The sequence below is a fragment of the Rhinoderma darwinii genome, chromosome 1 (assembly GCF_050947455.1).
Source record: "Rhinoderma darwinii isolate aRhiDar2 chromosome 1, aRhiDar2.hap1, whole genome shotgun sequence".
Taxonomy (NCBI): Eukaryota; Metazoa; Chordata; class Amphibia; order Anura; family Rhinodermatidae; genus Rhinoderma; species Rhinoderma darwinii.
In genome coordinates, this window is record NC_134687.1 from 388679227 (window position 1) to 388695368 (window position 16142).

Below are 16142 nucleotides of genomic sequence, written 5' to 3' on the forward strand. Positions count from 1 at the left end.
GTTCACATGGGGAGGATACGCTGCGTAAAGGCACACAGCGTATACGCCCCAGTGGTCACAGGTAATTCTGGGGGAAAAAGCGCACCAAATTGTGGTACAGTTTTTTGGCCGGAATGTCCGCTGCGGAAAACTGCAACATTAGTTTCATCCCAGGAGACCGCTACAGCCTGTGATTGGCTACACTGGCGGTCAAATTGGATGCAACGTCATCCTATGAGGCCGGCCCTCTGACGTCATCCAAACCGGCCTCCTGGGATAAAGTTCCATCCCATGTGAGCGCCGTTACAGCCTGTGATTGGCTGCCGCGGTCACATGGGATGAAACGTCATCCAAGGAGGCCGGCCTGCAGAATTTAAGAGGTAAGTATAAGGATTAAATGTATTTCTAAGTTGCGATTTTTGCAGCATAATCACTGATTTTTTTAAAATCTCATCCACTCCTCTGCTACTATATTATGCTGCGGATTTTCCACAACGTAATAAGTTGCAGAAAAAAAGCAGTATTTACGCCACTTATATTTAGCCCGTATTTAGCAGTATTTATCCCGTATTTAGCAGTATTTATCCCGTATTTAGCAGTATTTAGCCCGTAGGCTGGGTTCCCTCGGGACGGATACGCTGCGTAAAATCCATGCAGCGTATTCGACCTGGAACCCGTAGGACTTTTCTCCGAAAAATGATACCACATAACATTTACGCTGTGATTTCTTCCGCAGCGTGGGCATGAGATTAACTAAATCTCACCCACTTTGCTGCTACTGTAAACACTGTGAAATTTCCGCACAGAATTCCGTTGCGGAAATTCCACAGCATTTACTCTACGTGGGAACCTGGCCTATTGGTTATAGCAAAGTATATGTGCACCTGTGGATGTCCTAGTGCCTCTAGTAAACGCTGTAAAAACCGAAACAAAACAAATCTGTTGCAGAATTTCTGCTCCTCATTGAAGTCTATGGGCCAAACACGCAGCATCTTCGCACAGAAACGGTAGCATAAATTGACATGCTGCGGAATTGAAAGTCGCACAGCAGAATACTTTCCGCACGACTTTTCTGCGTTTTTTTCCACAGCGTGGGCATGAGATTTTCTAAATCTCAATAACTTTGCTGCTACTGTAAATGCTGCGGAATTTCGGCACAGAATTCCGTAGCGCTTACGTTACGTGGGAACCCAGCCTTTTAGTGAGGAAATCCCCTGAAGAGATATACATCAAAATTCAGAAGTAAAATCAATGGTTTTGTCAAAGGGAATGTTTCACCTATATATATTTTTTTATTTTATTAAAACTATAGAATCAAACATATTCTTTTTTTTTATCTGGTTTTATTTTATGATCTTTATTATATTTTCTGCACATGATTATCGAGGGCGCCATCTTGCCTCAGCCAAATGCTATGCATTTCAGAGATTGGCTTTACAGCAGCCACTTGGACATAAGAAACATGTCAGAAAATGACCTATTGACTTTTATTGGAGACATTTGTGTGCTTGCTGTGCGTTATGTCCAAAGGACATTGTGCAGGGAGGGGGAGGAGGGGAGCTGTCGCCATCACCTATTATCAATGATGTGATCCTGTGTTATCTGCCTCCAGCTTTTATTGTAATCCTGCCTGCTGAATGACTGCTGAAATGTGATCTGTACAGGAGTATAAAAAACTGTAATATTTCAGTATTTTAAAAAAATTTGATTTTTAAGAATAGTTCCTTTTCTTACAATACATTTCTTTTAAGTCTGCTTTGGAACGACTTTCAAAATGCGACAAATGTTGCATTTCATAAATGTATCTAAATCCTGACCAAGCAGTAAGGCCCCAAGCACACGACTGTAAATTCGGCCATAATTACAGGCCATAGTTACGAGCCCATTCAGTTCTATTGGCCGTGGACACCTTTCCGTAGAGCTATGGATGGGTGTCCGTGCCGTAGAACTGTGCCGGGAATTATGGAGCATATCCGTTTTTTCATGCTTTCTGGCTGTGCTACCATACTTTGTACGGGAGCACGGCCTACAAATGCGGGCGGGCGTCGGCCGAGTCTGCAAGCGCGGGCCGTGATTACGGGCACGGCCGTGTGCATGAGGCCTAAGCAATGTCCACCGTTCACTCTACTTTTACAAACTGACATTCATAGCGCAAATAGCAAACAAACACAAAGAAGCAGCACTCTGCCGGTGCTAATATATATGTGAACAATAAATATATGGATTCATTTAAATTTCATTACTGCTATACTTACTATACTTAGAAATGGGAGGTTGTTAGCGCACATTTTTATCAAATTGTGTGAACACACCTGCCACGCCAAGGTGACCTCCTACTTGTGCAATAGGAGACTCCGCTTTCTCTTGGGCCTACAAAGTGTAGGGACACATCTATGTGATGCCCATTTATTTCACTTTGTAAGGAGGTGTTGACTTACTTTGTTGTTTTTTTTAGCATAGCGCAAATTGCACAAAGTACTGGAGCAATGGTTAATAAATATAAAGGCCCTTTTACACATTTAATATTAAATGAACGCTCATTCCTGATCACTGCCTGTGTAAACAGGGCAATTATCAGCCAATGAATGAGCGAACGCTCGTTCATCGGCTGATCCGCTCGTTTATGCAGCACAAAATATTATCGTTGTCGGCATCACATCTCTGTGTGTAATCTGGGAGATGTGCTGCCGACATGCTGGAAATGTATGTGGACCAGTGATCCTAGTAACGAGCGCTCGTCCTATTACATTACTGATCATTGCTTCTTTTGAAAGGAGCAAACCAGCGCCGATCAACGAGCTGTCTCGATAATCGGCACTCGTTTTTACGGCTCATATCGAGCCGTGTAAGAGGACCTTAAGACAATATTTTGGTGAAAAATGTGCCCAAAAACACAAATGTGGGGCAATGTATTTTTTGGAGTAGTGATGTTTCTATAGTAATATAACAAGTGATCTTACGACTGTATGCTAGAAGTACTCTATGTGCTGATGACCAGATTGAACTGTTGATTATATAAACCCCTAGTCTTGGTGTTGAGCTTATTGTACTGTTTTTTTTTTTATCTACAGCTGTGCCTAAAGCTGATACAAGCACTCAAGAACTTACAGTCCTGGAAGGTAACAGTACCGCTGTGTACTGTGAAGCCACCGGGTTACCTAAACCCAATGTCTCCTGGGATATATCACAGATTAAGTCTAACACTTCGGTACGCACCATCAAAAAATATGAAGTTATCTTGTTTATAATGTCAAATTGAGGGAAAATATGACATTATTATTATTATATCTCCTTCAGATAGAAACGATAAAACATGGTGCTTACCTCACATTAAAGAATGTGACATCACTGGACAACACAAAAACTCTCGTCTGTACAGCTGAAAATAATGTGGGAGAAGAGCAAATATTTGTGGAGCTCAACGTACATTGTAAGTATTGTTATGTTAGAGATTTCATTAACATTTGAAGAGGTTTTATTAGATTAGTAAAAAAATGGCTGCTGTCTTCCAGAAACAGCTTCACTCTTGTCCATGACCCATATTGCAGCTCAGTCCCATTAAGGTAAATAGGTCTGAGCTGCAATACTAGACACAGTCTATGGACAAGAGTGGCGTGAAATAACATTTATAAAAACAAATATTGACCATGAACATTTCACAATGTAGAACTATTAGAGGTTCTCTGGGCTTCAACCTTTCTAACTGCTGATCCATTTTCAAATATGACAGATGATGTTGAGACACTCTAGATATTAAACGGGACTTACCCTAGTTTTACCTTAGTTTTACCCTAGTTTTACCCTAGTTTTACCTTAGTTTTACCCTAGTTTTACCCTAGTTTTACCTTAGTTTTACCCTAGTTTTAAAAGTGATATGGTTTTGACCATCGTACCAAGCTTTAATAATATAATGACAATCCTGATGTCACTAGGGCACAATAGTGTTTAGAGCTGCTCCTAGCGGGAGAGTCACTTTGCTCTAAGGCAGTGTTCCCTAACCAATAGCTTGGTAGCCACATATGTCTCTTGGGCCCCCTACAGATGTAGCCAAGTTTATCTTTACTTTGATAACTTGCTGTAGCGTGATATCACACAACAAAAGCCATTGAAAAACCATTAAAAAAGTCAAGTTAAAGTTTCTTGGCATTGTGTATTTAATGTGTTAAAACTCAGGATAAAGACGACTTGGAATGTCATAGCATTACCAGAAGTGGGATTAAATCTATATCTTACTAGGCTGACAGCCATATCACTAAGCCATATAATTAATAGGATTCTTCCTTTTTTTAATTTAATGTGGCTCAACCCCATCCGTCATATTTGAAAGTGGCTCGTGACCTACAAAAGCTTTGGGACCACTGCTCTAGCGTAATGGCAGATAAGATAGTAACACACATTTTCTTTCAACAGTTCTTCATAATATTTGCCTTTAGAACAGTTGGGTATGGGAGAAAGAAGACACCGGATCTATAATTGCTACATTCGTGTCTATTCCAATACATCTTTATCTAAAATATGATTTTTTTTTTAATAAAAAAGTTGTTCCGATGTAAAAGGTAATAACATTCCTCCAGTATGAAACATCTATTCTGCTCACTTTATGATTAGGATGGTTCCCCAAGAATGGCTCAATCTCAGCCACTTGTAGTCTTCTAAAACAAAACCAAAATTATAATTGTGCACATACAACAAACATGTTAATTTCTGCCGTTTGTTCATTCTAGTTCCACCAAACATTACGCTAATGGACTACCCAACATTGGACCATCACTGGTGTATCCCTTTCAGTGTCAGGGGCAACCCAATTCCTAAGCTGCAGTGGTTTCATGAAGGAATTGTACTAAGTGAAACAGATTTTATTTGGAGTAAAATTCATGAGTCAAGCAACAACTTGAGTGAACATCATGGCTGTCTTCAACTAGACAGTCCAACACATCTGAACAATGGGTTTTATACTTTACGAGCTGAGAATGAATATGGGAAGGATGAGCGTACCATTATGGCGCACTTCATGAAAAATCCTGGAGATGGTAAGTTAATTAGTTAAAAATGTTGACTTTTCCTCTTTTTGGAATCCATGAACTTAGATACCTACCAAAAGTTACACTTCGTATAACCTACAGTAATATAGAGAAAAGTGTCTGCCTAAACTGTTTTAGTCAAATCAATGTATAGATCTGGATACACAAATGTCCAAATATTTCTAACCAAACAAATTTCATATTTTCATTAATGCCTGAAATGTGGCATCATTTTGTGTATTTTGTACCAAAGTATATGTTACAAATATTTGATCCAAGATGTGTTTTACTTAACATTTTTTTTATTATTATATTTGGTCAGGAAATGTTGAAACTAAAATTCTACTTTTAAGTGGTGCCACTTATTTTACCATTTCATGGTCATGCTCTACATTTTATCATTATTATTATTATTATTATTATTAATATTATTATTATTGTACCACAGTTAAATAACATAATTTTATATTTTGATTTTCATCCAGCATTAAAATACAATAGGCCATAATATGAACATTATCATTTATAGGATATAGTCCATTCAAAATACTTATTAAATTAGGAATAACACAGAATATTTTCTAGTAATATAAACATTTTAATTTCATGTTTCAGGGAAATTTTTCATATAATATTTATTTTCAGCACAATCCCTGAAATCCCACATTTAGTGCAAATGTTATTCTACAAGGAACTTCAAACTAATTTGAAATTTCATGGGAATGGAAGCAGAATTCCGTGAAGAGACTACTAGTGATATTAGCATGTTTTATGTCTACACTATTTTTGGACAGTTGCCCTGGATTTCCTTACAAATACGTAAGAAATATATACTTGATAATCCTGCACCTATCAGGTGCTATTAGTGGTAGATTGAAGGAATTCTATGTATTAAATTTCCTGCTATCTTAAGTAATCAGTAATGAACCGGTTAGGCTCTGTTCACATTTTCGTTGGAGGCTCCATTAGGGGCCTCCGTTGCAGATTCCGCCAAAAATGACGGAAACTATACCGCAGTATGCTGCGCTATTGTTTCAGGTAAACCCACAGACACCCTGATGGAACCCCTTAAAGTCAATGGGTACCATCGGGTGACGGTTGTCTCTGTTGTTCAACGGAGCCTGCACTTCCGGCATTATTATTGTTCTTCTCCTCTGACGAAGCAGAACAACGGAATTCAAAATGCAGATGTGAACTGCGCCTTAGCAGAATTCAGGCTATTTTACAGTAGTTGCTAATCTGCATTCCATTAGCAAGTTATAGAATTCTGTAACCTGAAGCCTTTTCTGTAACTTGGATCTGCTGACAGATCCAAAGAAAAGCCACTGGGGATTTGAATCTTCCTAGAGCATTTAAAGCTATTATCAGATCACAGCTAAATGAAGTGTTTCCAATAAGAACATATTAGGGATATGGATTTTTTTTTAATTATTATTATTATAGCAGTTACTTAGTAGTTATGGTAGGGTTTTCTGTTAAAAATCATCCTTGGGTGAAGAAGTGATACTCCAAACTTCTATAAACCTTAAAAAAGTTCTGTCACCTAAATGTCTTTTCCAGAAATATGGTTAATACATCAGAAACAAAAGATAGGAAGAATGATGTGAATTTATTTTCAGGCTCATAGACTTTCTATGTAATCCGTCTTCAGCCTAACAAGGCGCACCGATCACAGCTAAGGGTATGTTCACACGGCCTATTTACGGACGTAATTCGGGCGTTTTTGCCCCGAATTACGTCCGAAAATAGCGCCTCAATAGCGCTGACAAACATCTGCCCATTGAAAGCAATGGGCAGACGTTTGTCTGTTCACGAGGCGTAATTTACACGCCGCTGTCAAAAGACGGCGCGTAAATAGACGCCCGCGTCAAAGAAGTGACATGTCACTTCTTTGCCCGTAATTGGAGACGTTATTCATTGACTCCAATGAATAGCAGCGCCAATTACGTCCGTAATTGACGCGGCGTTCAAGCGCCTGCACATGCCGTTACGGCTGAAATTACGGGGATGTTTTCAGGCTGAAACATCCACGTAATTTCAGCCGTTACGGACGCCCTCGTGTGACCATACCCTAAAGGTGCAGGGTGCTCCGCAGATTGCTGCTGCACCTTTATTTCAGTGACAGTGGAGCTTCAAGCACCCAGTCTTTCTGACAAAATCAAAGTTTTTTGAAGAACAGTTACTCTTTAAGCTTCCTTCCCCTCGGCTTTTAGCTCAGTAACGATTCTACATTGATTTAAAGACCTGAATAATCTGAGACAGACTGGTTGCTAGGGTTTTGTCGCCTAACAACCACATTGAAAACACTGTGGTTACTAGGCAGCAAATAGGTTGTCTCAGATTGTCCAGCTGTTCAGCTCAAATCTTGCTGACACTGTGTCGGCACTGACAGCAGACACGGGAAAAGCAGCTTGACCCCAGTCAAGCTATTCCATTCCTATGTCAGGTTGTGCCATTTATCACATTTTCTTAAATAATAAACTTTTTTTAATGGAATCTCGTATTCAACATAGTTGTATGTGGAATGGAATATACAGAATCATTTTATTTCAAATGGTTTTCTATCCTCAAACGGTGATGATAATTTCCAAGTATATAACTTTTTAAGTCAGTCAACACTGGAGGATAGCATGTTTAGCATTGAACGTTTTATCACTTCCTTTTTTTTATTTTACATTTGCGTATCGTTATATTGAACAGGGTTTTTCCACAACTGAATTAGACCATATCATAATAGTGAAACTGGCGTGAGTTTGCCAGCTTGGACTGCCCTAGGGTTCAAGAACTGGTCACAGTTTCCAGTGGAGAGATGACAATTCTAGATTAAAGTGGAAAACGTGCATGGATTCCTCTTCATGATCAGTGGAGATTACATTACCTCAGATTTCTACCACCGTGACACTTATTAAATGTCTAATTGACATTTCGAGGTGAATCCCTTTAGTCTAGAAAGCAGACATTGTAAGGGGTTCACTGTTGGGTTGTTTTTAAAGATCTAGGTTGCCTTGCTGCCATCATTGCTACATTTGTGTTGTCAGAGTTTCTTCATGCGTATTAGATGTATTATCATTGTCCTCGTGGTCACCATATGGTGAGGTTATGGCTAGAAACACATTCATGATTTTGTACAAACATAACAAGCGGATTCCCATCCTACAAGATCATGCTGTTCAACCATAACGTGCTTCTATACCATATCAAATTTCATTGTCTTGCTCTAAAAAATGTCTCCATCTGAATGAAATTTTACCTTTCTGAAATATTAAATTTAGCAAAAAGAGATTCATTACATGTTAGTAACTGTTATATAGAGCTTAAATTTATTTTTATTAATGCACAATCCTGGAGTCCCCAACTTGTAGACAAAGAGGGGAGAAAATGGGAGAGAGGAGGGCGCTATCTCAGTGTAGTTAGTTGTTATGTAGACAAAGCAACAACAAAAAGATGTGCTCCCACCTAAGTGAGTTGTGCAAGCGATAGGCACATCTCTATAGGGCACTTTGAGGTCCATAGTCTAGTGGAGAGGAACCTCCAGCTTCTAGCCACATTGATGCCACCAGAAATCTGTCCAGGCAGTTCCTATATTGCCTTGTGGAAATGTGTTTCATGGAGGAAAAAAGGTCAACGTCTATTGGCGCTGCTTATCAATCCCCAGAGGTGGTGGAAAACATCTAGAAAGATAGTAATACTCAGCAGACTTTATTAGAGTTATAATACAACACATTTCTACCCTAGACAATTGTTTGTGACTAGCAAAGATTACACAGATTGCTTCATAACATGATAACATAATTGCTTAGAGTCTAAAGATCCCTTCCCCATCATCCTCTAAGCACAGGGTTGTCAAATATCTATAAATTCATAGGCAGTATGTAAAAATAGGGGAATTTTTGGGGTAGTGTTCGTAATAAAAATAGATACTTCTGAGATTTTTTTTGGGAAGCAGGGGGGGGCTTATGATAATTATCATAATTTTACAGTTCATAGTAAATGCTGCTAATGTGTTCATATTAGTATTCTGAGCTATAGACATATATTATAATCATCCATTTCGTTTTCCAATTTGTCCAGAGAAATGTTAGCAGTTTGTGATTATTAGTAAATTTTTCCAGAAAAAAACTAAATGGGTGGCTGGAAATTGAAGCTTGAATTTGTGGACTTCTTAGTGTGATAGTCCTGTACGGGTCAAGCTTTTGCTTAAAATTCCTGCTGGAAAAAAAAGCCCCATAAAACATTCATCCTAACTTCAGGGATGTTTTCAATTAAATAATACTAAATATGTTGTACATAATTTACTTAGAAATGCAAACTGTGCTAAAAAAAAAATAAATCCGAATTTATTTAAAGCAAGGGGGAGGGACAGAGGAGCAGCCTGAGCCAATAATGTGACAGGAGGTGTGTTCCAGACTTCCTCTGCAGATAAGCTGCACTCACTGATCATAGCTGTGCAGTAACAGAAAATAGATAAAAATCAGCAACCAACACTAAAGAAAATAGATAGCAGGAAAATCATCACCCACGGGTAATGGCTTGCCTATCATTACCAGCAAGCGTAATCTCACTTGAAATGACAGTTTACAGCGTAATCTCGCGAGATTACGCTTGCTGTGCTGTAGTGTCGGGATTGTATTAGCGAAGTGTCAGGATTCTGAATACACATCACATCCTGGCTGGAGGTAATGTATATTCATTGTCAGGACACTGCAGTAACGTTATAGTGTGTTTATGTGGCTGCACATAACGATATAACTATATCGCTATCTGCAGTGTAAATGAATGGGGAGAAGTGTATGACGCTGATTGGTCACTGATTGGTCAGCATCATACACTTCTCTCCACAACGCCCACTAGGCCATAAAGTAAAACACGCCCAGTTGTTCATTAAGCTCATTAGCATAAAGCTAAAATAGGTCATAACCCCGTCAAAAATGATCATTTTTCTAAATAAAAAAAACTGCTGTAATCTACATTACAAAGCCGATCACATCATATACAAGACAGGGCACTTATAATGTGGTGACAGAGCCTCTTTAAAGAGATAAGTGCCCTATCTCCTATATAAGGAGATCGGCGCTGTAATGTAGGTGACAGTAATGCTTTTTATTTAAAAAAACGATCTTTTTTCACAACGTTAGGAGCGATTTTGGTTTATGCTAATGAGCTTTCTTAATGCCCAAGTGGGCGTACTTTTACTTTCGACCAAGTGGGCGTTGTACAGAGGAGTGTATGACGCTGACCAATCGGCATCATGCACTCCTCTCCATTCATTTACACTGCACTAGCGATATAGTTATATCACTATGTGCAGCTACATACACAAACCCTAACATTACTACAGTGTCCTGATAATGAATACACATGACCATCCAGCCTGGACGTCATGTGTATTCAGAATCCTGATACTTCTGACTCTTTTTTTGTGAGATTCCGGCAAGTGAAACCAAATCTCGTTTAGCTCCGTGATCTCGCGAGATTTGGTTTCACTTGCCGGAATCTCACAAAAAAAGAGTCAGAAGTGTCAGGATTCTGAGTACACATGACGTCCAGGCTGGATGGTCATGTGTATTCATTATCAGGACACTGTAGTAATGTTAGGGTTTGTGTATGAGGCTGCACATAGAGATATATCTATATCGCTAGTGCAGTGTAAATGAATGGAGAGGAGTGCATGATGCCGTTTGGTCAGCGTCATGCACTCCTCTGTACAACGCCCACTTGGTCGAAAGTAAAAGTACGCCCACTTGGGCATTAAGAAAGCTCATTAGCATAAACCAAAATCGCTCCTAACGTTGTGAAAATAGATCGTTTTTTTAAATAAAAAGCATTACTGTCACCTACATTACAGCGCCGATCTCCTTATATAGGAGATAGGGCACTTATAATGTGGTGACAGAGCCTCTTTAAGTCTCAACTGGAATTTCACTTTAATTCTGAAATCAAAGTTCCTAGAATATTCTTACCAGAATGAATTAATGAGGCTTTTTACTTACTAACAAACTGATCCAAAACTCTTCTAACTTGATACATTTGGTAATTTAATATCTTCTTGTATCTACCTTGACACTCTATACTCTTGAGGAACACCTAAATGTATTGAGAGCACTTGGATGACTTCACTGTAAACCCCTAAAAAATGTATAATAAAATATACAATAATGATGATATATTTGAATGTGATGTGGATGCCTTTAGTGATACAAATATACACTTTAAAATTAGTTGTAAGGTCATAACCGCTAACAGAGGCGTAGCTAGGTTCTCCTGCACCCGGGACAAAGATTCAGATTGGCGCCCCCCCCCCAACTTATTTCCCGACATCTCCTTTCTCCGCCATGTTTTCTTTCCCTACCAATCAAGAAGGTGTAATTTTTTTTCACAATTTTTTTAATGTAACTCGAGTATAAAAGCATTTCTACATTTTACAAGCGATATAGTTCTATAATGTAATTAACATAAAAATAAATCAAATTAAAAGAAAATAAATTAAAGAGGCCACACACAGCCCCCTGTAGATAGTGCCACACACAGCCCCCCTTGTAGATAGTGCCACACACAGCCCCCCTTGTAGATAGTGCCACACACAGCCCCCTTGTAGATAGTGCCACACACAGCCCCCCTTGTACATAGCTCCACACAGCCCCCCTTGTAGATAGTGCCACACAGCCCCCCTTGTAGATAGTGCCACACACAGCCTCCTTGTAGATAGTGCCACACACAGCCCCCTGTAGATGGTGCCACACACAGCCCCCTGTAGATAGTGCCACACACAGCCCCTCTCTTGTAGATAGCGCGCACACACAGCCCCCTGTAGATAGTGCCACACACAGCCCCCCTTGTAGATAGTGCCACACACAGCCCGCCTCCCCCCTAGTAGATAGCGGCAAACTCCCCCTCCTTGTAGATAGTGCCACACACAGCCTGCTTCCCCCCTTGTAGATAGCAGCACACTCCCCCCCCTTGTAGATAGTGCCACACACAGCCCGCTGCCCCTTTGTAAATAGCGCCACACTCCCCCCCCTTGTAAATAGTGTCACATTCCCCCCCTTTTAAATAGCGCCACCCCCCCCCCCCCCTTGTACTTAGCGCCACACTGTGAACAGACCGGTGAGCGGTAGCCTACCTCTACCACTCTCCGCTCTGTCTGGTGTGACTTACCGGAGGAGCCGAGGAGATCATGCGGCGCAGGCAGCGGCAGAGTTCCTTCTGACTAGGGTTGGTGACAGCCAGGGCCGGCCTTAGCTTGGATGGCGCCCTGTGCGGGACTCTCTATTGCCGCCCTCTACACAAACCAAAAATTAACCACATATATGGACACGCTGGAACATATATACTGTACATACATAAAGACAGATATTTAGACATACAGGCAAATATACATACACACATTCTGGAATATATACATACAGGTAAATATATAGACGTACAAACACATATACACACACACACACACACACACACACACACACACACACACACACACACCGGCAGATAAATACACAGACAGGGACATATACAAATACATAAAAGGCACAAATATAGAAGCACAAAGACACATTCACAAACAGACCCATATATACGCACAAAGGCACATATGTACAGAGCACAGATAACGTAGTAGATGTTACCTGCAGTCCTATGTAACACCACAGATAACACAGTGATAACTCTCTGAGTACAGATAATATAGTAGATGTTACCTGCAGTCCCATGTAACACCACAGATAACACAGTGATAACTCTGATTACAGATAATGTAGTAGCTGTTGCCTGCAGTCCTATGTAACACCACAGATAACACATTGTGCTAAATTACAATCTCAGCTCTGCTACACAGTACAGATAATGTGGCAGACGTTACCTGCAGTCCTATGTAACACCACAGATAACACACAGTGATAACTCTCTGAGTACAGATAATGTAGTAGATGTAAGAGACAAACACATACAGAGACACAGACAGACAGAGACACACACACACACACACACACACACACACTAACATATACACATACAAACACAGAGACACACATATACACACACAGACACTCACCATGTCGCCTTGCTGACAGCATCACAGGTCAGGACGGGCTGTGTGTGGGTGGAGCTTCCTCTCTGCTTCTCGACAGAGCACAGAGTAGAGGCAGAGCTGGAAGGCTGCAGCACGGGAGTGGACCTGTCCCCTGACCTGAGTCATCTGACCTGGCCGTCACAGACCCCAGTCAGAACGCCGTAATGTCCTGGCTCTTCCTAAGCTGCTGCAGGTGTCCCACATACGGGGCGCCTATCAGCAGCGATCAGCTGCTCTTCGGTGCCCCACCCCTTCCCTACCATTATGCAGGCCCTAATCATTTGTTGTATAGACTACTGTAACTCGCTACTGACTGATGTTCTACTAAACAGACTGGTCCCGATTCAATCCATCATGCATGCAGCAGCCAGGTTGATCTTTCTGTCTAGCGGTTATACTAACGCCTCTGCTCTCTATTGCTTATTATACTTATTATAGGGCTCCGTTCCAACATTGCGTCTGAGCTTTCCGTGGGAATGGAGCACTGACAGACACAAACTGAAACCATAGGTTTCCATTTCCATTACCATTGATTTCAATGGTGCCGGATCCGGTGCCAATGGTTTCCATTTGTCTCTGTTGTGCAAGGGTTCCGTCATTTTGACGGAATCAATAGCGTAGTCGACTACAGTTTTAATTCTGTCAAAACGACGGAACCCTTGCAGAATGGAGACGGACACCATTGGCATGGATCCGTCACCATTGTAATCAATGGTGATGGAAACGGAAACATATGGTTTCCGTTTGCGTCTGTCAGTGCTCCGCTCCGATGGAAAGCTCCGTCGGAACGGAGCCCTAGCGCAGATGTGAACGAAGCCTTATCTGTTTTTGTAGAACTAAATTCAAAACTCTCTTCCTAGTGTAATGACGGGGGGTGGGGAGACAGACAAGTGAGCCCTAATCTACCCGCCACTCAGTCCCTGCCTACATGCAACGACCCGCCCTAGGCGACTGGGTACAACTGGGCGACGGTCCCTACGTTCAATAAGTGCACGACAGACAAACAGACAAGGGTACACAGAGCTAGGGGGAGAAAGGGGCAGTTGCCCACGGCAACACCGTGAGCAACAAGAGAAGTAAACAAGCCGAGTCAAACCAGGAGTGTACGAGGTACCAAACGCAGAGCAGGAGAGTAGTCAGCAAGCCGGGGTCAATATGAAGCAAGGACAATAGTACAAGAAGCTGCAGCAAGGCCAGGAAACCAAATTAAAAGAATCACAAGCAAAGGAGGAACAGGAAAGGCAGGTATAAATAGACAGAGGGCGGGAGTTAGCTCCGTCTGGCCAGGCTGTGATAGGTTCTCCCACTCCTAAGCCTGCCACCCTGAGTGGTGGAAGATGGAGTCAGTCTCACAGACATAGAAGCAGGTGCAGACTGATTATCTATGGGCGTTAACCCCGAAGCTGTGCCTGGCAGATCCTTTACACCTAGTCTACAAAGTTCTCCACAATGCTGCACCGTCATGCTGCACCGTCATACATCTCCATCTACCAATCCACTTGTGATCTTTGCTATAACATTCACCAACGACCTCCTTTTTTTACATCCTAACACTCCTGCCTGTAGGACTTGTCCTGTGCTGCACCCTTTGTATAGAATTCACTGCCCTAGAACATTAGACTTGCTCCTAAGGGTATGTTCACACGATTAACAAAATACGTCTGAAAATACGGAGCTGTTTTCAAGGGAAACTCGCGTTTTTCGCTGCATTTTTCGCTGCTTTTGTTACGGCCGTTTTTGGAGCGGGTTTCAATAGAGTCTATGAGAAAACGGCTCCAAAAACGTCCTATGAAGTGTCCTGCACTTCTTTTGACGAGCCATCAATTTACGCACCGTCTTTTGACAGCGACGCGTAACATGACAGCTCGTCTGCACAGAACATCGTAAGACCCATTGCAGGCAATGGCCAGATGTTTGCTGACGTATTGGAGCCGTCTTTTCAGGCGTAATTCGAGGCGTAAAACGCCTCCATTATGCTTGAAAAGAGGTTGTGTGCAGATTCCCAGTTTTAAGTGGAATCACATTTCTCCAAAGAGGATTATGTCACATAACTTTATTCAGGCTATAAACATAGGTCATGGCACACACACCTGCTCACAGACATCACTCTACTCTGCTGTGTCCTTTTCTACCCTTTTTGGACTCTGCACTTCACTGTATATTTGTGTTGGCTCATAAACTGGTTGGGTGAATGGTTCATGCAGTTTTATTTACATTTAGATGCACACTGCGGGCGCTATGAGATTATTTTTATATATATATATATATATATATATATATATATACACACTTTATATATTTATTATGCATTTTTATTATTTTAAATTGCATTACTGCTATATTTAGTATACTTATAATTGTGAAGTTCTTACCGCTCAGTTTGATCAAATTGTGCGCTAAGACCCTCACGTTTATAAATATAAAAACTGTAGCAGTGATACAATTTAAAATAATAAAAATGTATAATAAATATAAAAAGTATGTATATATATATATATAAATATATATTAGCTCCCACATCGTACATTTGCATCTTTTTTTTTCCATTACACATGTTGCATAAGGGTATGTGCACACACACTAATTACTTCCGTAATTGACGGACGTATTTCGGCCGCAAGTACTGGACCGACCACAGTGCAGGGAGCCGGGCTCCTAGCATCATACTTATGTACGATGCTAGGAGTCCCTGCTACTCCGTGGAACTACTGTCCCGTACTGAAAACATGATTACAGTACGGGACAGTTGTCCTGCAGAGAGGCAGGGACTCCTAGCATCGTACATAACTATGATGCTAGGAGCCCGGCTCCCTGCACTGTGTTCGGTCCGGTACTTGAGGCCGAAATACGTCCGTCAATTACGGACGTAATTAGTGTGTGTGCACATACCCTAAAAGTCACAGCAGATGAGGACCTGCATATTTAGTTCATGTTTCTGGAGAAGCTGACTAACCATGTTTTTTGTTCTGTTTATTTATATTCCCCAATACGAGGACTGAGTCCCCTAGAGAAAATTAGCTGATAGGGTCCCTCCTCCAATTCCATGCAGATTGTAAACTCTTGCATGCAGGGTC

General features: G+C 41.1%; 1 protein-coding gene across 5 annotated transcripts in view; it reads left to right on the top strand.

The window, feature by feature from the left end:
• Positions 1 to 16142, top strand: part of NTRK2 (neurotrophic receptor tyrosine kinase 2) — a 240212-nt gene that overhangs the window by 58139 nt on the left and 165931 nt on the right. For all 5 annotated transcript variants that reach the window (XM_075828697.1, XM_075828669.1, XM_075828691.1 and 2 more), the window contains exons 7-9: positions 3051 to 3187; positions 3277 to 3409; positions 4704 to 5009. In XM_075828697.1, coding sequence (XP_075684812.1) covers positions 3051 to 3187; positions 3277 to 3409; positions 4704 to 5009 — 576 coding nt within the window. The remainder of the gene's footprint in view (positions 1 to 3050; positions 3188 to 3276; positions 3410 to 4703; positions 5010 to 16142) is intronic.